Source organism: Phyllopteryx taeniolatus, chromosome 11 (assembly GCF_024500385.1).
Source record: "Phyllopteryx taeniolatus isolate TA_2022b chromosome 11, UOR_Ptae_1.2, whole genome shotgun sequence".
In the NCBI taxonomy this organism is placed as follows: domain Eukaryota; kingdom Metazoa; phylum Chordata; class Actinopteri; order Syngnathiformes; family Syngnathidae; genus Phyllopteryx; species Phyllopteryx taeniolatus.
Genome location: NC_084512.1, coordinates 1,417,820 through 1,443,436, shown reverse-complemented (window position 1 = coordinate 1,443,436; position 25,617 = coordinate 1,417,820). Strand labels below are relative to the sequence as shown.

General features: G+C 43.5%; 1 protein-coding gene across 2 annotated transcripts in view; it reads right to left on the bottom strand.

Annotated features, from left to right (window-relative positions):
* The window catches only part of ncapd3 (non-SMC condensin II complex, subunit D3), a 35,664-nt gene extending 10,077 nt beyond the window's left edge, over positions 1–25,587 (bottom strand). Inside the window, exons 1-26 of one of the 2 annotated variants that reach the window (XM_061790486.1) lie at positions 25,283–25,587; positions 19,697–19,869; positions 19,307–19,469; positions 19,062–19,228; positions 16,489–16,653; positions 14,820–14,881; positions 14,656–14,743; positions 14,428–14,561; positions 13,677–13,749; positions 13,432–13,557; positions 13,029–13,281; positions 12,824–12,862; positions 12,297–12,383; positions 11,755–11,834; positions 11,527–11,661; positions 11,200–11,420; positions 10,798–10,989; positions 10,613–10,710; positions 10,420–10,529; positions 10,210–10,317; positions 9,956–10,070; positions 9,598–9,693; positions 9,272–9,510; positions 5,041–5,120; positions 3,945–4,082; positions 3,672–3,805 (exon numbers count right to left, since the gene is read on the bottom strand). In XM_061790486.1, coding sequence (XP_061646470.1) covers positions 3,672–3,805; positions 3,945–4,082; positions 5,041–5,120; positions 9,272–9,510; positions 9,598–9,693; positions 9,956–10,070; positions 10,210–10,317; positions 10,420–10,529; positions 10,613–10,710; positions 10,798–10,989; positions 11,200–11,420; positions 11,527–11,661; positions 11,755–11,834; positions 12,297–12,383; positions 12,824–12,862; positions 13,029–13,281; positions 13,432–13,557; positions 13,677–13,749; positions 14,428–14,561; positions 14,656–14,743; positions 14,820–14,881; positions 16,489–16,653; positions 19,062–19,228; positions 19,307–19,469; positions 19,697–19,869; positions 25,283–25,334 — 3,328 coding nt within the window. In that variant the 5' untranslated portion in view covers positions 25,335–25,587. Of the gene's footprint in view, positions 1–3,671; positions 3,806–3,944; positions 4,083–5,040; positions 5,121–9,271; positions 9,511–9,597; positions 9,694–9,955; positions 10,071–10,209; positions 10,318–10,419; positions 10,530–10,612; positions 10,711–10,797; positions 10,990–11,199; positions 11,421–11,526; positions 11,662–11,754; positions 11,835–12,296; positions 12,384–12,823; positions 12,863–13,028; positions 13,282–13,431; positions 13,558–13,676; positions 13,750–14,427; positions 14,562–14,655; positions 14,744–14,819; positions 14,882–16,488; positions 16,654–19,061; positions 19,229–19,306; positions 19,470–19,696; positions 19,870–20,547; positions 20,902–25,282 lie in introns of those variants that run through there. The other variant, XM_061790487.1, reaches the window with a different exon arrangement.
* Positions 25,588–25,617: the final 30 nt, after the last annotated feature.

Sequence of the window (25,617 nt, the reverse complement as noted above, 5' to 3'; positions counted from 1 at the left end):
GTCCCACTCTGGGGTAGACGAGTCAGCCTAGCCCTACGTCATACACGACACGGATTTTGATTGGCCGACCATTAAGTCATATCCTGCGGAACTTACACATTAAAAGCAGTCATTTTAAATCAATGAGGAAAAGCGTATAGTATACGACATATATACATTATAAATATATATGTATGTACTATACAGTATGATGCTATGTAACGCTACTGCTTAAGTTAGGCTTACTATTGTACTTTATGGCCGTTGGTCAATCCCATATTTTTTAAACCACTTCCTTTTCAACTGAATGTAAGCGGCAAGGCCAAAAACTAACATTGAATGCCCGTGACCGTTGATCCCTCAGGCGGCACTGCATCAAAAAACGACATCAATGTGAAAAGGATATCACCAAATGGGCTCAGGAACACTTCAGAAAACCAATGTCAGTAAATCGCTACATCGGTAAGTGCAACTTGAAACTCTACTATGCAAAGCAAAAGCCATTAATCGACAACACCCAGGAACGCTGCCGCCTTCTCTGGGCCAGAGTTAATCTAAGATGGACTGATGCAAAGTAGAAAAGTGTTCTGACGAGTCCACACTTCAAATTGTTTTTGGAAATTGTGGACGTTGTGACCTTCGGGCCAAAGAGAAAAAGAACCATCCGGACTGTTATGGACGCAAAGTTCAAATGTCAGCATCTGTGATGGTATGGGGCTGTGTTAGTGCCAATGGCATGGGTAACTTACACATCTGTGAAGTCACCATTAATGCTGAAATGTACATACAGGTTTTGGAGAAACATATGCTGCCATCCAAGCAACGTCTTTTTCATGGACGCCCCTGCTTATTTCAGCAAGACAATGCCAAACCAAATTCTGCACGTGTTACAACAGCGTGGCTTCGTAGTAAAAGAGTACGGGTGCTAGACTGGCCTCTCTGCAGTCCAGACCTGTCTACCATTGAAAATGTGTGGCGCATTATGAATAGTAAAATACCACAACGGAGACCCCGGACTGTTGAATTCAAGCATTCAAGCAAGAATGGGAAAGAATTCCACCTACAAATAATTAGTGTCCTCAGTTCCTAAACGTTTATTGGATGTTGTTAAAAGAAAGGGTGATGAAACACAGTGTCCCAGCTTTTTTTTTAATGTGTTGCAGCCATAAAATTCTAAGTTAATGATTATTTGCTAAAAACAATCAAGTTTATCAGTTTGAACATTAAATATCTTGTCTTTGTCGTGTATTCAATTAAATATAGGTTGAACATGATTTGCAAATCATTGTATTGTGTTTTTATCTGTTTAACACAACGTCCCAACTTCATTGGAATTGGGGTTGTGCACACAGCACCCCATATTGACAGAGAAAAAACGTAATTGCTGAAATTTTTGCTGATTAAAAAAGAAAAACTGAAATATCACACAGCCATAAGTATTCAGATCATTCACTGTGACACTTATATTTAACTCAGGTGCTGTCCATTTCTTCTGATCATCCTTAAAATGGTTCTACACTTTCATTGGAGTCCAGCTGTGTCTGATTATACTGATTGGACTTGATTAGGAAAGCTACACACACGATATAAGACCTTACAGCTCTCAGTGAATGTCAGAGCAAATGAGAATCATGAGGTCAAAGGAACTGCCTGAAGAGCTCAGAGACAGAATTGTGGCAAGGCACAGATCTGGCCAAGGTTACAAAAATATTTCTGCTGCACTTAAGGTTCCTAAGAGCACAGTGGCCTCCTTATTCCTGAAATGGAAAATGTTTGGGATGATCAGGACCCTTCTTAGAGCTGGCCGTCCGGCCCAACTGAGCATTTGGGGGAGAAGAACCTTGGTGAGAGAGGTAAAGAAGAACCCAAAGATCACTGTGCCTGAGCTCCAGAGATGCAGTCGGGAGATGGGAGAAAGTTCTAGAAAGTCAACCATCACTGCAGCCCTCCACCAGTCGGGACTTTATGGCAGAGTGGCCCGACGGAAGCCTCTCCTCAGTGCAAGACGCATGGAGTTTGCTTAAAAAAATTAAAAAAAATAAAAAAAAATAAAATAAAACACCTGAAGGACTCCAAGATGGTGAGTAATAATTCTCTGGTCTGATGAGACCAAGATAGAAATTGTTGGCCTTAATTCTAAGCGGCATGTGTGGGGAAAACCAGACACTGCTCATCACCTGTCCAATACAGTCCCAACAGTGAAGCCTGGTGGTGGCAGCATCATGCTTTGGGGGTGTTTTTAGTTGCAATCGAAGGAAAGATGAATGCGGCCAAGTACAGGGATATCCTGGACGAAAACCTTCTCCAGTGTGCTCAGAACCTCAGACTGGGCCGAAGGTTCACCGTCAAAAAAGACAATGACCCTAAGCACACAGATAAAATACCAAAGGAGTGGCTTCAGAACAACTCCGTGACTGTTCTTGAATGGCCCAGCCAGAGCCCTGACATAAACCCAATTGAGCATCTCTGGAGAGACCTGAAAATGGCTGTCCACCATCCAAGCTGACAGAACTGGGGAGGATCTGCAAGGAGGAAGGGCAGAGGATCCCAAAGGTGTGAAAAACTTCATTCCCAAAAAGACTCATGGCTGTATTAGCTCAAAAGGGTGCTTCTACTAAATTCTGAGCAAAGGGTTTGAATACTTATGGCTGTGTGATATTTCAGTTTTTCTTTTCCATCTTGATGTTATATATAACCCTAACCCTAACCACATGTACTATAAAAACGATTTTGCAACAAGAAAATAGTGAATCTAATTCTCAAGATAAAGAACGCAATCACGCTGGGAACGATATTATTGCAGTAAGGTCAAGATGCTTTATTTGTGCAATGCAAGATCTGTGTTTTTTTATTGTTTGCTTCCTTAATACTAATTATTTTGGGGTGTTACTGTATTCTTATTTGTTTATAAGTGAATAGGATTTTTAGATTTATTTTGTTCTGGCAAATGATTTTTGACAGTTTGGGCTGTCACTCCAGTGGTCACGAAACTGTTAGCAAAGTAACAGAATTTCTCTCACTGGAAGAAAAAAATTATCTGAACAAAAGAAATCTAAAACCCTTTTGAAAGAAGATGAACGCTACAGACCTATAGTTGAATATATTTTTAAAAAAAGTCCACTGCAGTGTGTTTTTCGATTGGTGTGTTTCTCAGGGGTGCTAGGGTTAAGGCAATGAGCCAAAGTGCATCTTTTTGCACAATTGTCAAAAAAAAAATAATTGTACCGGCATTACCAGATAAATAGCAACCCTTTATTGCTCAGTGACTGTTTTTGTCAATGTCTTTATGTCTCAAAAGTGTTCTCTGTCAATTTACTCTGTTGTCGTACTAGACAACTACCGGAAACAAGTTCCTTGTGTTTTTTTGGACATACTTGGCAAAATAAAGATGATTCTGATATCCGTAAGAAATGTGTAAATATCATTTTATAGTATGTATCAAAATGTTTTCAGATTTAAAATTAAAGATTAAAAAAGTCATCAGTATAACAACCGTTAATGACCCAATTTGTTATGAGGTCAGTATTACTGGGTTATTTTTTTTATCATCAAGAAGACAATTTTTGGCAAATGGCTTTTTTATTCATTCATGTGTTACAATAGATCCTTGTATGTCATCTTCAAGAATCAGTTTATATGTAGGTTGTTGTTTTTTTTATTACACCACAAATTGCTTTGTATTAATTGCTCACCCAGTACACTTTGGTTCATCTTGTTGGTGATGTTGAGGCGCTGAGCATCATTGAAGTGTTGCAGCAGAAACCGGTAAATCCGAAAACGTTTCTCACGGTGCTGGGGCCCTTTTAGGGAGAACCTCACTTTTTCACTGAAAATATTTGGGAAAGAGAAGAATAAACACTGTAGCGTATCGGGGAGACACTGGTTCATGGGGGGGGGGGGGGGGGGGGGGATGGAAGTGACCAAGCAGATATCTATTGGCAAGTTGCATCCTATTCGATTCCTACCTTTCAGTTTGAGGGAATTTGTTGTAGGAATTGTGTCCGCTATAGGAATTGAAGTGGTAGATGCACTCGATGAAATGCTGGCTAAACATGTCTGGGTTCTTCTTCAGCAGTATGTGGAGCAGACAGTACTCACATAGACTGTAACAGACAGAACAAAGTATGTGGTTATTTTATTTTATTTAGGTTTTCTCAGAAAGCAGCAGCGGGTCGGCATGTTCTGAACTTCCACCAGATGTTTCAAAGTCACAACTCAAATGAGTTGTGACTTTGAGTTGTGACTCATGCCAACTCAAATGAGTTGTGACTCATGCCAAATACAAAGTAGCGCATAACCAACTGCTATCTGCATTCAGTGTGTTAAAGTAGTTTTGAAGGTCAATGGAAAAATTAATTTGAGAGTTTTGGAGGTAATTGGAACAGGAAGGCAACATGACCCAGACGAACAAGTATAATAGAGAAGGGCTAGCAAAGGCTAGTGACGAAGTGGCTCAAGCCAAGCAACGAATCAAAGAGGTTTCCATTTAGACTGTCATACTTAAAAAGTGAAAACTAAATTGTATATTTCAAGCAACTTTATTGTATGTAACCTTAATCTTAACTCATAAGGGTGAGGATGCCTATATCCACTGGGAACAATGTCTGGGGATGCTCGGAATGTCACTGGTATCTTGGGGCATTTCCTGGTAACTGGTCTGTGCGACCTTCCAAAGTCCTGTCCTCCACTTCCATCAACACAAAATTTGAAAAAGCAGACATGTACAGCAGTCTACAGGTGGCGGCAGAAGTCAATGAATGTTGTTGACATTGCCGTGGGCTCAGAGCGCACCAAAATTAATAGACACGAGCAGGCATTGGGGATTGAACGACAATTTTTTTTTTGTGGTCATTGCTCAGGTGATCGCCTTCGACTAATCAGTGACCTCACTGATTTCCTTTTTAGTGGATGTTGTTGCCCACTTATATGTGCAAGTGTGTGCAATTGATCGTATGCTTCCTAAATGGCCAAATCGATTGGCTTAATGCTTGGAACTGACTGGACTTATACAATTCTGAAATGTTTTTTTAAGCCATATACAAGAGGTCAAATGTGATTTACCTGGCAATGGCAGGCTCAGGATCAACTAGCATCACCATGAAACGGAAGAAAAGAGAACCCTTCCATTTCACAAACTCCTCCTAAAAAAAACCCAAAAAGAAACAATTGGCTTAGCAATAGACAATATGTACAGTGCTAAATATCCTTTTACAGTCTTATCTCCGTCCAATTAGCAAAGGGAAAACAAGAGTTATGAAGAGTTGTTTAAAGGAGATATACCACACATTTTTTTCTCGGTCCCGTCTCATGAAAATGAACCAATACTCACCCTATCCATTATACTGCTGGGCAAATGCAGAGGACAAGTCAGTTTACTATGATGACTGGGTGTAGAGCTCGGGGGTAAATCGAGGCGAGAGCGGGTGGCCACGAAGACAAAAGCATTTTTACTTGTGGAGGGCGCGCGTCATACACAGTCCTTGTCAATTTGTGTGCACAACCATGTAAGTGAGGCATGCAGCGGACACATCACGACACAAATCCCACCACAGTGTCGTTACTCCAGAGACCCAACGGTTACATTTTCTATAATATGTCACCTTTAAGCAATCCATTCCGTAGTACTCTAAACACATCAAATTATCCTCGTGCAAAGAAAAAAAAATCATATATACAGCGGCTGAAATGAGTATTTAACACGTCACCATTTTTCTCACTAAAGCCTGAAGATTCCACCAGATGTTGGGGAAAACCCAAGTAATCCATACATGCAAAGAAAGTACAACAAATAAGCTCAGAAATTAAGTTGTGTATAAATGTGAAAAGAGACGGAAAAAGTATTGAACACATGAAGGGAGGTGCAAAAAGGCACGGAAAGCCAAGACAACACCTAAAGTCTATCAATAATCAAAAAGCAATCTAGCCAGTGCAAATGAATACCAGCTGGTTGAGTCCTAATTAATTGATGGCGTACAAAAAGGTCTCATTGCCAAGGTGTGAGTCAAGACACATCTCATGATGGGTAAGAGCAGAGAGCTGTCTCAAGACCATCGCAAACTAATTATTCCAAAACATAACAATGGCACTGGTTACGGGCGCATATCTAAGTTTCAGAACGTTCCAGTGTGCACAGTTGGGGCCATAATACGCAAGTGGAAAACCAATCATACCACCATAAATTTGCCTCTATCAGGTGGTCCTTGCAAGATGTCTGACAGAGGAGTGCAAAGAATAATCAGAAGAGTTGTCCAAGAGCCAAGGACCACCTGTGTAGAGCTTAAAGACCTGGAATTACCAGGTACTGTTGTAACAAGGAAAACGGTGAGTAATGTACTCCGCCGCCATGGCTGTATCCCATTGGTGGGAAAAAAAAGCATGTCAAAGCTCATTTAAAGTTTGCTTAGCGACATTTGGACAAGCCAGCTAAACAGTGGGAGAATATAGTCTGGTCGGATGAGAGCAAAATTTAATTGTTTGATGCCATAATGCACACCACGTTTGGAGGAGAAATGGCACTGCACATCACCCTAAAAACACAATATCAACAGTGAACTTTGGAGGTGGGAACATGATGGCGTAGGGCTGCTTTTCGACATATGGTACTGGAAAACTATTATTGAAGGAAGGAGGAATGGGAAAATGTACCGAGACATTCGACATTCTACGAGGATGATGAAAATGAAACGAGGGTGGATATTTCAGCAGGATCATCATCATGAGAGAGAGAATGAGTGGATGTGAGGCTTTGTAAAGCGCTTTGGAAACTGTGATCGTGTAAATAAAGCGCGATATACGTGCAGGCTATTTACCATTTACGACCACATTAGTTGAATCAATAAATCAGTTAAATAGTACCTATAGTACCCCTTTGTCAGAGAGATTGAAATATGCTACAAGATCTACCGTATTTTCACGACCATAAGGCGCACTTAGAAGTCTTAAATTTTCTCCAAAATGGACGGCGGCGCCTTATAATGCGGCGCGCCTTGTGTGTCCACAGAGTTCCAAAATCTGTAAATGTTGTTGTGTGACTTTGATGAGCGCTCCGCTTGACTGACTGGGAGCATTTCCTGCCGACAGACTGCTTACATAGAGGAAAGGCGGACGTGACTGAGGACAGCATGCGGACGTTAAAGGGGGAAGGGTGCGCGTGAAAGAGGACGCTAAAGGCACGCCCCCAGTAGGTATATAGTATGTGCATTGTGCAAAACAACATCAGTTTGGCTAAGGACCCCAAAAAATGGCACCTACGAAGAGACACGCTTACGAAACACAGTTTAAACAGCAAGCTATCAGTTACGTGGAGGAACATGGGAATCGAGCAGCCGCGAGAGAATTCAAGATCAACGAATCCATGGTTTGCAAGTGGAGGAAGCAGGAAAAAGAGCTTCGCCAAGTCAAGAAGACGAAACTGAGTTTCCGCGGAAACAAGGCGAGGTGGCCCGAGTTGGAAGACCAACTTGAGCAATGGATTAATGAGCAAAGCACAGCCGGGAGAAAGCGTCTCTACAGTCACCATTCGACTGAGTGATTCCGGGAGGCGTGACAGGGCGTTCAAAGTGAAGTTGCGAGCGGTGTGGCAGCGATGGATGACAGATGACGAACATAGCTTTACTAAGACTAGGAGTTACGCCACAATTTGTGAATGGATTGTGGATGCTTGGGCCAACATGTCTGCTTGCACTGTTGTTCGAGCTTTCATAAAAGCCGGCATCATTTTTGAGGAGCCGCAGGGTAACGAGACTGACTCCGACAATGACGAGAGGGAACCTGGTGTGTTTGATGGAGAACTTGCCCAGCTGTTCATTTCGGATACAGAAGATGAGGACTTTGATGGATTTGTGGATGAGGATTGATACAAAAAAAATATATAAATATAAAAATACTTCAATAAAGTGCAACCGAACTCAGTTTTGCTCCCGCTGCCTTTTTAAAAACATTGTTTTAGCGTGCATGCATGCTACCGTATGTTTTAAGCTAGCGTATGTTTTACCATGCCTGCGCCCAATAATACGGTGCGCCTTATGTATGTGTGAAATACAGAAATAGACCCCGTAACTGAGAGTGCGCCTTTTAATATGGTGCGCCTTATGTTCGTGAAAATACGGTAATAAGCAAATGCATCATACCCCAATACAAACAAATTCAAGACCAAATGAGAAACAAAGGAATTTAAATCTATCGGACTGGAAAAGGCTTTGGGACTCCAGTGAACCACGGTCAGCGCCATTATCAACAAATGGAGAAATCCGGGAAACATTGTGAAATTTCCCAGGAGTGGTAAGCTAACTTATAAACTATGCCAAGAGCGCGAGGACAACCCATGAATGGGATCACAAAAGAAACCAAAACGACATCCAACAAACTGCATGCCTCACTGGCCTCAGGTCAGCGTTCATGACTCAACCATAAAACAGTATGTGAGGGGGGGGGGGGAAAGGGAAAGAAAAAAAAAGTCATCCATCGGGGAGTTCCAAGGTAAAACACTACTGACAAAAAAACAACAAGAAACATCTTGATGAAGGAAGGTGAGCGGCCCTGTTACATCTGGCGTAAAAATAACAGTCAGTAGTCAAACATGGTGGTGTGATGGTCTGGGGCTGCTTCGCCTACTCAGGACCTGAAAGACTTGCTGTGGTGGGTGTAATGGAATAGGGAACTCTGCTGTCCAACAGAAAATCCTGCAGGCAAACATCCGCCCATTAGTTTTTGCCTTTAAGCTCAAGTGCTCTGTGGGTTATGTTGGAGGACAACAACCCAAAAACAAACCTGCAACTCCAACTTTGAATGGCTCAAAAAGAATTAGTTTTGGAATGGAACGTCAAAGTCCAGACTTAAATCCAATTGAGATGCTCTGGTATTACTTTAAAACAGGCCCTACAATGGTAAAAACAAAACTTCGAAGAAGAGCGCGGCCAACGTTAAATTGTTATTGTTCTCTGTTGTAGAGTTTTGAAACGGGAGGGTGACGGTTGAAGTCCCACTGCTGCCAACATTTTTAAGTTGTTGAAGAGATTCTAGTCTACATTTTCTTTCTACTGCCGTGTTGCCCTTAAGCAAGACAAGGCTCAAAACAAGCGGCTTCGCATTGCAATTTGCGAGTCAAAATTAGCATTTTGGGCTTCATAAAACGCACTGAAAAGCAAAACTGTGAATCACGGTTTTACTGTGGAGACGGTTCCAAAACGATTCACCGGGCTGGACGGACCCAGGCACTGGCAAATGTGACAAGGCGCTTATGTCACTGAGGCGTGGCAAGTCGGAGGCGGAAGCTATTTGGTCTTTGTCTTACCTGGAGGAGGATGGTCAGCATGATGAGAGTCTGCTCCCTGATGATTGTTTCGTCATCTCGTAGACAGGCGGAAATGTTTGGAATATAGCGATCCACGACATTTGTGTATCGAACACAGAGATCACACATAATCACCACAACGTTGTTGCGTACAGCGACTTCTGTGCCAACCTCCAGTTCCCTGGCAAACACGGGAAGGTACTCCTGGACGAGTTCCTCGTGCTGCAGAAACAGCTTGCCTGATCCAGTCAGACAACATTGAAGAACGAGCCACCCCTTCTCACGCCATTGGCAAATAAAGAACAGGACAACAAAAGTTTGCTTACCCAAAGTAATAACACCATGTGCTCTGACTTTGGTTGGCATTGAGTTTGCTTTAAACTGCGAGACAGGCAGTGAAGCTGGTAGCTCGTCCTGACAATCTGCCAGTGATAAACAGGGAAGACCATCAGTGAGCTGTGAAACCATGTTCCCATTGAATGACTTTCATTTAGAAGAGTTCACGCCAAAAAAAAAAAAAAAAGCGATGAGGTTTGAGTTTAATAAGGGAATACTGAGCTGGGAGTTCACTAGATGACCGTATCCCCCCCCCCCCCAAATTTTATTTTATTTTTTTTAAAATGCAATTAGGTTTTTCCAAATGTGTGTGCTTTAGCCATTCAATTAAACATTGCCATGTAATACCTGGGACTTTGTCCGTACGTGTGACAAGGATAGATTCCACGAGCAAGATCATTCTTTTGGACACTCTAGCAGGACTGTTGAGCGACGCAACACCAAAAGTGTGAAGGTATTTCACCTGGAAGACATCAATTCACAAGCGCAGCTTGAAATCACAAACTCTTAGCCAAGCAACAGGCGGTCCATTTACTTTAATTATACGGTTTCACAGCACTGACCATTGCCCAGAAACGATATTATTTTGGAGTCTTTCTCACCATTACTTCCTCATTAATGTTGTGGGTTCCATTTTCATTCAGGATGATACCAGCTAAATAGGCCTCACAGAGTGACACCAGCTCACCACAGTGATGATTCAGGAAAGACTAAAGGGACACACACACACACACAAAAGTTATACAAAAAAGAAAAACTCATTCATCTTATTTAAATCAGAAATTACAAAATAAGGAGGCATGATTTCCAACCTGAGTCTGTTTGACATCTTCACTGCTGCCAAGTTGGTGAAGAGTATCGATAGCTGCGCTGATAAGCTCAAGAGACATGGTAAAGGACTTCAACCAACACATTACATCATCTGTGGACAAACAAAACAATTCAGCCAGACATCTTAAAAGAAATGTGACTGTTCCGTAATAAATCACTGGAATGATCACACACCAACTATCCTATCCTTTGTGTCTTCATTTAAGTGAGCAGAAATTTCTCCAATCACACACATGATGTGACAACAGGTTGTCACGCTCACATCCTTTGAACTAAGGGGGGGGAAAAAAAGAGTTTGGACTCTCAGTAATCAAAATACACAGGATTAAATGGAAACTGTGTATAAATGTCCACTCCACCTGACCATGTTGTCCCAGGAATCCAGGATTTTTCCACAAGGGATTTGGGGTGCTGTAGCAACTACCCTGGAAAGTAGCAGCCAGGCTCCAGCACTGTGATCAGCCTCCGTGTGTGAAATGAGGTTATTTATAAATGTTGCAGTAAATTTGTTTTGTTTCGTCCAGACAGTGATGGCTCGATTGAAATATTGGCTGAAGAACAAAAGATACAATTTAACGTCGAAATAATCACTGTCCAAATAAACGTACAGTAACTTAGAGGGCGTGTAAAAGTCGATTTGGAATCTTTTTAAAACACATACTTAACTGGGAATTGCAACATGTAAAGGGGTTCCAATTACTTATAGTTGACATGACACAATTCCAGTATTACATGACCATGCTTCTCATGGAAAGACAAACCTAAGGTTCTGACATTCATCACAGAGCAGATTTAGCAGCTTCCAGGTCAGCCTCTGACTGGAATCCAGATGACGGCTACCAGAGTATGCTTTGACCTGGCTGAGCAAGTAGAGGTCTAGAGTCTCTAGGGCCTTCTCCTGGACAGAGTTCTCAGAATCCACCACAGCTGGTACCACACCATGCAGCCATGCCTTCTGCACCAGGCTGCAATCTGGTTTAGCCTGGTTGTGGCACCCAGAAACATCATGAAATGCTGCATAATGGAACCAGTGCTTTACATCCACTGAATTGTTAGTTGTCTGGAGAGTTTCTGAACTGTGGACTCACATTGAGGATCTCTCCCACACACTGCAATGCTTTCTTCTTCACAGATACAGCCGGGTCTCTGCAGCGATCAGAGAGCATAGACAGGTTCTTCCAGCTCATGGGGATCACGCCATGCTTCAGAAGACCCACAAGGGCCTGAGGAGGGGCATTAAAACTGTACTTTAATGATCCATACAAATACTGTATGTAACGAGTATGGAATGATGATCAGTACCCAGTTCACAATACCTGCAGTGCCGATTTGCGAACATTAGATTTGGAGTCTTGTACACGCCGAAAGAGAAGAGTGATGTTCTCGTTTGCTTTTGCTGCATCAAAATGTAAATTACAGCAAATAATCTCAAATCAATCCTAAACATACCATCCATGTAAGCGGGAATCGTTCATCACGTTCACTCAACGACAAGTTGAGCTTCATTTTCTTTTTCAAACTGAAAACTTTCAGTCTCATTGAGACATGAAATCAATTTTACTTCAATATGCTATTGGTAGGGAATTGAGAATTTTTTAAGCATAACTGTCAAACTGTTGTTCATTTGAGTAAAGCACCAAAACCGCAAAACTGCTCCTTGGGCTATGAGAAGTCTCTTCATAATGCATGTCGCATCTCTGAAGTGCGTGTGAAAGCATCATTCTTTAGGTAATGCTCCAAAAATTATTGATGGAAGTCAGTGACTACCTTAAATCACGGCCACAAAATGTGAAGAAACACATTGTTGAGTGTAAGACATTTAAAAAAGTGCACAATGTCAAGACTTGATATGACTCACCATCACAGACCGTGCTATCATTGCTACCGACCTCGACAGTCCTGAATGGCAAAGAGTGATAGGTTTTCTGATGCTGCTGGGAACTGCCTGCAACACAGTCAAATGATTCAATGCCAGTTAGCATCAGTCATCCAAAAATCCCTACCCAGGTTCTACCTTTATATGACAAATACAATGTTTTATTAGAATCCCACAAATAGAAATTCATCTCAAACCCTACTGTAAAGTCGTGTTGCAGCTCTTGAATCAGATCTTTGTTAGAGAACAGCAAGTTGTGCAAAAACTTAATGAAACATTGAACAGTTGGACATGTGCATTCACAAGTTTAGAGAAGGAAACATTTATTTCACTTGTAAAAGGCTATTGTGCATTTTAGGTTCATACTGAAGTTTCATCCAAAAGCCCTATATCCCTAACGCTTTGTGAGTATTGGTTTATTTTATTTTTGTTGGCAGCAGGACTTGACCCCCCCTCCAGTTCCTTACAGTTAATTTACTGCTACCCCAAACAAAGAAACAAAACATTACCTTCTGTACTTTCCACTTCCAATACAGTCTGTGTTACAGCTAGAAAAACAAAGTGGAATTTAGTGATTCTGCTGTAGCAAAAACGTTCATAATTGACACTTCTTAGGGAGACTTCAACGATTGTGCTGATTAATTAATTCAGTATTATTAGACAGGAAATAGAGACAAGAATGAACATTTTCAGAGAACAAATATTTTGAATTACTGGCAGAGAAGAGGTTTTGGACAGCATAGGTGGCATTGTGTGATGGGAATTCCAGACACTGGGCCAGGCAGGCGAAGACGTGGCTTTGGACAGTGGGCGAGGGGTCATTACGTCGGGCAAACAAGAGGCTCTGGATTAGGAACTGGTGTGGCAAGTAGCAGGCAAGACCCGGATCGTCACATTCCTTGAGCCTCCTCTCCGGCTGCCCCAGTAGAACCATCACGACATCCACAGAGAACAGGCGAGACGCCATCTACCGAAACCAGTCGACAATATCAGTTAACACCTTGGTCGTTGACAAGATGGCAATGGGATAATCAGTTATCATAATGAAGCTGCATTATCACGTACAAAACATACTTTTAGTTGAATCTGCACGTATGAAATGGAATATAGATATTACCTTTGAGTGTCTCGAGAAGTTATACAGCCACTTGATGAAGTGCGCATAGTCTGTACTTGACATCTCAGATGTCAGCGTGCCAACCGCCTGGGCTCCGTGGTTTCTATACTCACATTTTTCCACAATCTAGATATCGCAGAAAAAAATTCAGTAATTCATTGAATGCCATTGCATAAGGTGATTTGATGGCACAACGTGCGACTGAAACATCACAGCCAGCCCAAGATTTTGGCTGAATGACGAACCTGGCAACAAATGTGCTGCAGGAGGACTTTTAAGAAAGGAACTGCCAGATCCTTCAGCTCATTCACCATGTGACTGAAATTTCATATGCAAAGAATCGCGTTAGAATACAAACACTTAGACAATTAGGATGGAAAGTATTTTGTTATAATATTGATAAATTAAGAGCAACAAAACAAAACAAAATCCCAGAAGACACGCAAAATTAAATGCTTATTCATATAAGGCAGTGCGTATCGGTTCCATTACCACTGAAAATGGACACTCCAGAAAAAAAAAAAAAATAAATAAATGATACATTTAATAAACATTCAACTGACAGATGTCTGGACCAGTGATTTCCGAATTGTTGTACTTGTACCACTTGTGATATGTGGGCTCCCTCTAGTGGTACGTGAAAGAATCACTGCATAAGTGTACTTTTACGTTCAACACATTTGCATTTAATCTTTGAGAACCCTTTGCAAAACAACATTTATACAATTGTACAATTTTTTTTTACTTTCATGTGCAATACATTTTCAGTGAACAATTATTTAAGTACAGTTCATTTGTATTTTCCTATATTTCATCACCTCGAAGTGTCGCCAAAACTGTGGGGATTTCTGGTCATGGAGGAAGACTTTGTTTTAGGACTACCAGTAACTCTTAATGTGAAGAACCAGTAAAGTATTCCAACAATGCAAAACCTAACTAATAAGATGATCTCATCAAATGAATTTGCTTTGACACTTAATCATCAATACTGTTTACCAGACAAATTGGATGGCTTGATCACGTGTGGCGAGTGCGGCGTGATTGGGCACAAGCAAGGTTGGTCTGCCTCTGTCGCCTTTATTCATCATCAGGATCACGTAGAGGAGTCTGTGGAAAACCCTCCTCAGGGACTGAACAGGTTAAGAAACAGATGAACCAAATTATTAACAACCCTCTATTATGCTGGATCTATGGTTACACTTGAAATATGTGACGGAAAAATACTTCTTTTTGGTCTCCATGTTTTGGTGTGCAAATCAGCTGCATGCCATAGAAGGCCATCTCAGGGATGCTCTGCAGTTTATTCATATTTCTGTGTAGAAACAACATAACCATCAGGTTCCTGTATAAATAATGGGAGCAAAACAAACAAAACAATATTAACTTACTGTCCAGCAGCAAGGTTTAGCTCTCCAATGACTGGCTCAAAGTAAAGCAATTTACTAAAAATCTGCAGACAAAACAAAAAAAGGTTAATTAAGTAAGGTTGCAGTTAGGCATAAAGCTGTCTGCGATGTTAATCATTACCAAATCAAACTTTATTTGTATAGCGGTTTTCATGTATAAAAATTCAACACAAAGTGCTTTGCAAAAAAATAAAACAAATCACACCAACACACACACACAAACTAGGGCTGTCAAAAGCGTCAAAACCTAGGATTAATCACAAAAAAATTACCGCATTAAACATGCAGTAACTCAGGTTAATCACACAATTTATTTTTAAAATTTCAATTTTTTGAGCGCACACGCTCATTTAATCGCGGATGGATAGCTGAGAGGTGGTGCAGGTCAATGCGCCAGTGCAAAGGTGAGTGATGAGACTCCGACTGGAGTGCTCGGCGGGAACTTTGCTTCAAAAGTCCATCTGATTGGACTTTCGATAAAACATCCGTAATTTGCATAAAGTGCAGCGCTGAACTCTCTTTTAATCGAAGCACAACAAGTTTAAAATACCATCTAACAGCCAAATGTTGTATTATGTGTAGTATATTTGGCGCCTGTGATTAATCGCAATGAATTCAAATTCCAAAGTGTGATTCATTTGATTTAAAAAAAATTAAATCAACTGACTGCCCATATACAAACACACACACAAATAAATACATGCTAACTATACTTGACAACTGAATTAATCGGAAAGTCAAATTTTAGCTCAGCATCCAGCCTTACTCCCAGATTGGTCACTCTGGGTTTCAAACAGAGGACCCAGGTCAAAATAAAAGAGGCCCTAAAATAGAACCTTGAGGCAGTCCAGAACTGAGAGCTCAACTCAGTCCAACACAAACACAGAATTTTCTACCGTGGGACCAAACTCACACCAAGGCACTGCCCTGAACGCCCACACAGTTCTCCAGCCGGGACAGGAGGATGTGATAGTCCACAGTGTCAAAGGCAGCAGTTAAATCTAACAAAACCAATATACTATAACACCGTGACCAGAATCTGTGGCAAAAAGAACATCACAAACCCTCAGCACAGCTGTCTCAGTACTGTACAGAGTTTTAAAGCCAGACTGGTACACTTCAAGAACAATATAATAATTCAGTTAAAAGCCAAACTAAAAAGGTGAGAGCAGTTTTGATGTTCTCTGGCAGGCTGTTCCATAGCTTAGGGCCACAATGGCTGAATGAAACCTCCCTGTGGGTTTTTCTTCAAGCACTTGGAACGATTAAAAAGGCAGTGCCAGAGGACCTCAGGATAGGCGAGGGCTGACACTATAAATGCAGGTCAGATAAAAGGAGACACTCCAATATACAGCTGCGTGTCATCAGCAGAACTGTGGAAGGTTATGCATTGACTACTGATCACGTCTCCAAGGGGAAGCACCCTACACTTAACTTCATGTGTTCCTGAGGAATGCATCCGTACTTACAAAGAAAAATCGATCCAAGAGATAAGAACTGAAGCAGTTAGACACTACCAGAGAGGTTTCTGAATCTGGTGAATAAAATGTGGTTATCTACAGTGTCAAAGGCAAAGCTAAGGTCCAGTGTCACGAAGACGGAGTTTTGTGAGTCTACATTACAACTGATGTCATTTAAAATCTTTCATTACCTGGGTGCAACTGCAGGCACTTTGGGGTTTGTATTTGAGTGTGAATGTCTGCAGAAGTCTGAGAAGACTTTGAACCAGAAGAACCAGTGCATCTCTTATCCTGTTAAGGTCTTGGCTTGATAAATGGACCTCCTCTTCCTCCTCCTCTTCTTCATCCACTTCCATCTGCAGGTAACAGACTTGGGCATCACTACTGGCTGACATTCTTCAGCAACTTCAGTGGACTTACCTAAACTACTGTACTGTACATGCCTCTTTAAAGAAAAATGTTAAAAAAGATCAAATCAAGGCTCAGTTTGAGTCATGCTTAGGCTATTCTAGTTTACCTTTTACACCTAGCAATTGAGATGGCGACATTTCTTATTAATATGTGACATGTAAATTAGCTTTGCTCTGATCAAATCGCCGTTATTCTTAATTTAAATATGGAAAACAGCTTTGCTCTGATCGGTCCTTGGCGATAAAACGGAGAGGGGCAGAGCTGTCAACTGATCACCACCGGGTGGTGACGTGTCTCCGATGGTGGGGGAGGATGCCAGTCTGAACTGGCAGGCCCAAACGTATTGTGAGGGTCTGCTGGGAACGTCTGGCAGAATCCGGTCAGAAGGAGTTTCAACTCCAGCCTTCGGCAGAACTTCACCCATGTCTCGGGGGGGGGGGGGGGGGGGGGGGGGCAGCGGACATTGAGTCCGAGTGGACCATGTTCTGCGCCTCCATTGCCGAGTCGGCTGACCGGAGCTGTGGCTGTAAGGTAGTGGTGGCAATCCCCGAACCCGTTAGTGGACACCAGCGGTGAGGGATGCCGTCAAGCTGAAGAAGGAGTCCTATCGGACCTTTTTGGCCTGTGGGACTCCTGAGGCAGCTGATGGGTACTGGCTGGCCAAGCGGAATGCAACTTTGGTGGTCGCTGAGGCAAAAACTCGGACACGGGAGGAGTTTGGTGAGGTCATGGATAACGAATTCCGGACGGCTTCAAGGAAATTCTGGTCCACCATCCAGCGTCTCAGGAGGGGGGAGCAGTGCACCATCAACACTGCGTAGTGGGGACTGCTGACTTCGACTCGAGACGTTGTGAGTCGGTGGAGAGAATACTTTGAAGATCTCCTCAATTCCACAGACACGCCTTCTGCTGAGGAAGCAGAGTCTCGGGTCTCTGAGGCGGGCTCTCCTATCTCTGGGGTTGAGGTCACTGAGGTGGTTAAAAAGCTCCTCAGTGCCAAGGCCCCAGGGGTGGATGAGATTCACTCGGAGTTCTTAAAGGCTCTGGATGTGGTGGGGCTTTTTTTAAAAAGGGGGACCGGAGAGTGTGTTCCAACTACAGGGGGATCAGAGTCTTCAGCCTCCCTGGTAAGGTAAGGCGGGTCCGTCGGGAAGTCGAATCTCAGATTCAGCAGTGTGGTTTTCTTCCTGGCCGTGGAACAGCTCTACACCCTCTGCAGGGTCCTCGAGGGTACATGGGAGTACGCCCAACCAGTCTACATGTGTTTTTTGGACTTGGAGAAGGCGTTTGACCATGTCCCTCGGGGAGTCCTGTGGGGGGTGATTCAGGAATATGGGGTGCCGAACCCCCTGATATGGGCCTGTACGACCAGTGTCAGAGTTTGGTCTGCATTGCCAGTAAGTCAGACTCGTTTCCGGTGAGGGTTGGACTCAGCCAAGGCTGCCCTTTGTCACCGATTCTGTTCATAACTTTTATGGACAGAATTTCTAGGCGCAGCTGAGGCATAGAGGGGGTCCGATTTGGTGGCCTCAGTATTGCATCTTTGCTTTTTGCAGATGATGCGGTTCTATTGGCTTCATCAAGCCGTGATCTCCAACTCTCACTGGAGCGGTTCGCAGCAGAGTGTGAAGCGGCTGGGATGAGACTCAGCACCTCTAAATCTGAGACCAAATGTCCTTAGTCGGAAAAGGGTGGAGTGCCCTCTCCAGGTCGGGGATGAGATCCTGCCCTAAGTGGAGGAGTTCAAATATCTTGGGGTCTTGTTCACGAGTGAGGGAAGAATGGAACGGGAGCTCGACGGGCAGATTGGTTTAGCATCTGAAGTGATGCGGGACTTTGTATTGGTCCATTGTGGTGAAGAAGGAGCTAAGCCGAAAGGCAAAGCTCTCTATTTACTGGTCGATCTACGTTCCTACCCTCACCCTCTTTCCGTCACGACCCACAGCTCATGACCAAAAGAACAAGATCCTGGATACAAGCGGCCGAAATGAGTTTCCTCCGCGAGGTGTTCCGGGCACGTCCCACCGGGAGGAGACCCTGGGGATGACCCAGGACACGCTGGAGAGACTACACCTCTCTGCTTTCTTGGGAACGCCTCGGGATCCCCTTGGAAGAGCTGGAGGAAGTGGCCGGGGAGAGGGAAGTCATGGCTTCCCTGCTAAAGCTACTGCCCCCGCGACCCGACCTCGGATAAGCAGAAGAAAATGGATGGATGGATGGTCTAACTTTAAAAATGTCAAAGACTCATTTTGACCTGTTATACTTAAAACAATAGAAACAAATTATTTTGATGGCATGGGAACTTTAAAGTTGCCTTTAAGATCAACCATATTTGTGTGTCAATTGCTTCAACCTCTTGAATTTCCTTCCGGTGTGGTTTGGAACGCTTGCCCTCTGCCTGAGAACTTTTGAGCGTGTCTTTCTTGCGTTTTCTGCCAAAGTCCTGAGGCCAGCACTGAGTCGTTGCACTCAAGCAAGTGTCGAAAAAAATCTCGTGAAAAACTTTGTTTGCAATACTTCCTAGAAGACAGAGACAATTATGTTTAACTGTTATTTGTGAAGGTGAATTCGAAATAAAACTTTTCCAAGACTGCTTACCTGGGATTCCAAGCAGCAACAGATAGAGGGACGCAGCATGGAGGGTTCTCACCCTCTGCTGAGCATTAGCTGCTTTGCCTTTTGCTGTCAATACAAAGAAGGACAGCACAGCCACCAAAGATTGCACTGAGACACCGTTCTCCCTCAGTTGTCTCCAGATACTCTGCAGTAGAACAGAAAGGCATAAGATCACATTTATTCAAATTTATCATGTTTGTACTGTCTAGCAGAAAAATTCAGTCAGCCAAGAAGGAAACTGGATGGGTTTTCTTACGTTATTGTTGAGCACAATAAAAACTGTTTTTTTATTATAGAGGTTTTTAAGTCAACGGTTATTTTTCTCTCTCCTTATTCCATAATGCATGCGATTTAAGTGGGGATCAAACATACCTGGGAACTGTCATCACTGCTTGAAGACTGCAGTTGTTCCTCTGAAAGAACCAGTAGGCATGTGTACAGACTTCTGAAATCTTCCTCTCCACAAGATGCTAGTTCCCATTCTATGTTATCTTCCATCGGTATCATCGCTGTAAATTCTGCATCCCACACTTCATTCACCCAGGCTGAAAATTAAAGTTTGATACATTACCAAGAAGCACAACAATTATTATTTTTAATAATTATTTAAGATGGCGCCGTGAAGTTGGCAAATGTCTTCAAGAGCTCAGTTGTTACAGGGCTCTACACTAACTTTTGCACTAGTTGCATTGGTACGACCAACTTTTTTAGTCGGTGGCACCAGCACATGATTTGGTCGCACCATTTATTGAGGTACAGCATGACTATGGCATACCATAGTTTGCATTGACAGTTTGTATGTTACTGTGAGCAAGAGGTTTGTCCGCAACAAGCAGTAGCATACAAAACAGCAAACAAATCTTTTTTCTGAAGGGGTTGCCACAGTTATACATGTATATAGAATTTTTTCTCGATTACAGAGGCCAATATCTTGACTCAAACACACACAGAACACAATAGGATGTTTAATATAGAGAAAATTTTATGTAAACTACAGGGGAATTTGGGACATATGCAGAGGGACTTTACTACAAAAATCAAAAGCAAGCATACATAACACGACAGGATATAGCGTAAAGGCTGAACTCCTGAAATGAGCGTGAATTAATTGAAGCGTTGTTGAGAGAGAATAAAGTTGTGACTTGTGTGAGATAGTTAGTCTAACCCCAAGTTACTCTGCACCAATTTGTACTTGCTAGTCATCACTGTAATGTTTTACTCACGATGGTAGATCACATGGTCCGGGAATGGCCTTTTCTCAGTTGTCTCAAGAGGAAAGGAGACAGGTTTAGTTGAGGAAGACGTTGCACAAAAAGTAACAAGAAAAGAGGACGAGAAAGAGAAAGTTGTTGTTCACGAGTGTGCGCTCGTAACTTTCCCTGCCGTTTGGACTTGTTGGCGGCCACACTCTTGCGCTAGACTGCGAGCCTAACTTGTTGGGATGCCAGAGGTTTCTCTCCTGGGCCGCAAACAAGTCCCGGCTGGGAAAAAGAACAGAAGCAACATCGCCGGCTTGTCATTGGACAGAGCCTTTGTCGTGGTCCGGAGTTCGAGCGCCACGTGGTGACAAAACAAATGAAAAGGGGGAAGGGGGGGTAGGCCGGAGCCAAAAGGAGAGAGAAGACCGCAGGAGCTGAGCAGGAGATGAGAGAGAGCGAGTCAAAGGGATGTCGAGGCTTATGTACTCCTGAGATGGACAAGGAAACCACGACCATCGACTCGGGTTTCCATGTTAAATTTCGTTCTATATGCGCGAGTTACGCCCTCAGCACGGGTTGAAACTCAGCACATTTTCAAACAAATGATTCCCAACTTTGAAACTGTCTCATGCAGGGATCAAGCGTCCAAAATAATTGTTTCAACTTTAGAATCAGAATCATCTTTATTTGCCAAGTATGTCCAAAAAACACACAAGGAATTTGTCTCCGGTACTTGGAGCCGCTCTAGTACGACAACAGATTTAATTTACAGAACACTTTGGAGACAGAAAGACATTGACAAAAAAAAAAAAAAAAACTGTCATTGAGCAGTAAAGGGTTGCTAGTTATCTGGTAATGCCGGTACATTTTTTTTTGTTTTGACAATTGTGCAAAAAGATGCCGAGTCCTCTTGTGCAAAGGGCGCTGAGACTTCAAGGAGTGTATGCGGTTTAAAGTGACGAGTAGTGCGATAATCTGGGATAATGTTGGTTGTGCAAATGTTGCAGATACTCCTCAATCAGTGTGCAAATGGAGCAGATGCTACTCTGGCATGAGTGGCCAGTATATGCAAATAGTGCAGCATGGTGAGACAACTACAGTGAGTGCACGAGTAATACATAATTGGCCCCACAGAAATGTGACAACGAACTCAAGTCAAAAAATTGCCAGCATGTTGCAATGGAATTGTAGGTCAGGTGTTTAAGAAGTTGATCGCAAGAGGGAAGAAGCTGTTGGAATGTCTACTAGTTCTAGTTTGCATTGATCGGTAGCGTCTACCTGAGGGAAGGAGCTGGAAGAGCTGGTGACCGGGATGCGGAGGGTCCGAGAAGATTTTGCATGCCCTTGTCTTAGTTCTGGCAGCGTGCAAGTCCTCAATGGTGGGTAGGGGGGTACTGATAATCCTTTCATCAGTTTTGATTGTCCGTTGCAGTCGGCGTTTGTCCTTTTTTGTAGCAGCACCAAACCAGACTGTGATGGAAGAACACAGGACTGATTCGATGACCCCTGTGTAGAACTGTCTCAGCAGCTCCGGTGGCAGGCCGTGCTTTCTCAGAAGCCGCTGGAAGTACATCCTCTGCTGGGCCTTTTTGAGGACGGAGTTGATGTTGGTCGCCCACTTCAGGTCCTGAGAGACTGTAATTCCCAGTAACATGAAGTTTTCGACGGTTGACACAAGGCAGCTGGACAGTGTGAGGGGCAGCTGTGGCGAAGGATGCCTCCTGAAGTCCACGATCATCTCTACAGTTTTGAGCGTGTTCAGCTCCAGGTTGTGTCGGCCGCACCACAGCTCCAGCCGCTCCGCTTCCTGTCGATATGCAGACTCGTCACAGTCCTTGATGAGGCCGATGACAGTGGTGTCATCTGCAAACTTCAGGAGTTTGACAGTCGGGTTTGCTGAGGTGCAGTCGTTCGTGTAGAGAGAGAAGAGCAGCGGAGAGAGGATACAACCTTGGGGCGCCCCAGTGCTGATGCTGCGTGTGGATGAGGTGGCCTCCCCCAGCCTGACCTGCTGTGTCCTGCCCGTTAGAAAGCTGTAAATCCACTGGCAGATGGCAGGTGAGACTGGAGAAGCTTGGATGAAAGGAGTTCAGGGATGATGGTGTTGAACGCTGAGCTGAAGTCCACGAACAGGATCGTCGCGTAGTTCCCTGCACTGTCGAGGTGTTCTAGGATGAAGTGCAGTCGCATGTTGACTGCATCATCCGCAGAACTGTTCGCTTGGTAGGCAAACTGCAGGGGGTCCAGCAGGGGACCTGTGACACTCTTGAGGTGGTCCAGCACGAGACATTCAAAGGACTTCTTGACCACAGATGTCAAAGCGACAGGCCTGTAGTCATTCAGACCCGAGATTCCAGGTTTCTTGGGGACTGGAATGATAGTGGAGCGTTTGAAACAGGATGGTACTTCGCACAGTTCCAGAGATCTATTGAAGATCTGACTGAAGACTGGAGCGAGCTGGTCCACGCAGACTTTGAGGCAGGATGGGGACACATGGTCCGGGCCTGCCGCTTTGTTAATCTTTTGTTATTTGAAGATGCGTCTCACATCCTGTTCATGGATGGTTAACGCAGAAGTCAGAGGTGTGATTGTGGTCGGGGGTGCGGCCGGGTGGGTGTAGGGTGTGAAATTGTCCTTTTCAAATCTGCAGAAGAAGGTATTCAAGTCGTTGGCTAGTGTGCTATTGTTCTCAGCTTGGGGGGATCTTCGCTTGTAATTAGTCAGCGATTAGAATGCATGCCAGACTGATTTAGAGTCATTTGCACTAAACTGTTTTTCCAACTTTGCTGCATAGTTCCTCTTTGCAATGTTAATTTCTTTAGTCAGCTGGTTTCTAGCTCGATTATACAGGGCCCTGTCCCCGCTCTGATATGCGTCCTCCTTAGCTTGGCGAAGCTGCTTAAGTTTGGCAGTGAACCACGGCTTGTTGTTGTTGAATGTGCGAAATGATTTTGTTGGTACACACACACACATCTTCACAGAAACTGATATAGGATGTAACAGTGTCCGTATATTCATCCAGGCTGCCAGCTGAATTTTCAAAGACACTTGAGTCTGTGCAGTCTAAACAGCTTTGAAGTTCCATCTTGGCTCTGGCAAATCAACTACTTATTATTGAATACAACATAATTTTGTACTGTTTGGCTTCAAACCCTGTTGTACATTTCTTTCTCAAGTAGTTTTGCAGTCAGACCTGTAGAATCAACACATTAATGACACAGAAATCAAGGTATACATTTAGACGAGTCACATTTAGGTTTGGAATCCCCTGTCAGAAGGAGTTTCAAATCCCACCTCCGACAGAACTTCAGCCACATCCCAGGGAAGGCCCGGTTTGGTGGCCTCAGTACTGCATCGCTGCGTTTTGCAGATGATGTGGTTTTGTTGGCTTCATCAAGCCGTGATCTCCAACTCTTACTGGAGCGGTTCGCAGCAGAGTGTGAAGCGGTTGGAATAAAAATCAGCACCTCCAAATATGAGACCATGGTCCTTAGTCGCAAGAGAGCAGAGTGCCCTCTCCAGGTTAGGGATGAGATCCTGCCCGAAGTGAAGGAGTTCAAGCATCTTGGGGTCTTATTCACGAGTGAGGGAAGAATGGAACGGGAGATTGCCAGGCAGATCGGGGCAGCGTCTCCATTGATGCAGACGTTGTATCGGTCCGTTGTGATGAAGATGGAGCTAAGCCGAAAGGCGAAGCTCTCAATTTACCGGTCGATCTACGTTCCTACCCTCACCTATGGTCACGAGCTGTGGGTCGTGACTGAAAGAACAAGCGGCCGAAATGAGTTTCCTCCACAGGGTGTCCAGGCTCTCCCTTAGAGATAGGGTGAGAAGCTTGGTCATCCGGGAGGGGCTCAGTGTAGCACAACTGCTCTGCCACGTTAGGAGGTGGCTCGGGCATCTGATTAGGATGCCTCCTGGTCGCTTCCCTGGTGAGGTGTTCCGGGCATGTCCCACCGGGAGGAGACCCCGGGCACGACCCAGGACACGCTGGAGAGACTATGTCTCCCAGCTGCCCTGGGAACACCTCAGGATCTCCCCAGAAGAGCTGGATGAAGTGGCTGGGGAGAAGGAAGTCTCGGCTTTCTTGGTAAAGCTACTACCCCTACGACCCAACCTCGGATAAGCAGAAGAAAATGGATGGATAGACTCATAGTCCATTAGAAAACGTACTGTATAATACACAATAAGGCGCATAAAAAGGAAAGTACCGTACATCAGGAAAACCTTTATATTTAATGACCATAATTTGTTTTTACCCGATTCCCTTACAAGAAAACAGCAAGAATTTTTTTAACCTGCACTGTCAAGTATGCAGGTATTTAGTTCAAAGTCACACTGAATGAATTTTTGGCTAAAAAGGTACAGAATTTATTATGACGTGGCAGGAGATTATGTCTTGCTTTGGACTCATTGAGAAGAACGTTTCAAACTGGCACGCCATGTCACAAAGGTTGCCGGAGCCTGGTCTACGGAGTCTGCGATTCCTTCGGTGTTCAAAATGTTCTATCTAAAATCATTAAGAAATGCCATTGGAGCACATTATACATTATGTCTAATATATGTCTATTATGATTCGAAAATCTTTTAGCAATGTAAATAGACGCCAATAGACGCGTGTCGTAATATCCAGCTCATACTTTTTAAAAATATATATATATAAATAAATAAATGAATATATGTGTGTCTACTAATAAACACAGGATTCGTTCAAGTAACGTTATTTTGTGTGCGATCGACTCGTATTGGCAAATTTTACCTTGTGGGACTTGGTGAAGCTTCAAAAACTGCAACGCAGACGTCAACTCCATCTTGAATAAACCCGCCACGAGAGTTCTGCACCCATAGATATGAACACTAGATACACCAGCGAATTGAAGCCGCCCGGCTAACCGACGTGCCTACGTGGCGGCCATGTTGGGAAGGTCGAGGTTCTCATAGAAGACAATGCATGGACACCGAAATTAAGTCCCAACTTGCTCATTTTTTACGAGGCTTACTTTTTGTCAACTCCAAATCGTGTGCTAGCAAAACAGAACAATTGCAACATAAAAGCCCCCCAAATTATCTTAACCTGTTGAAAGGATATTCCCA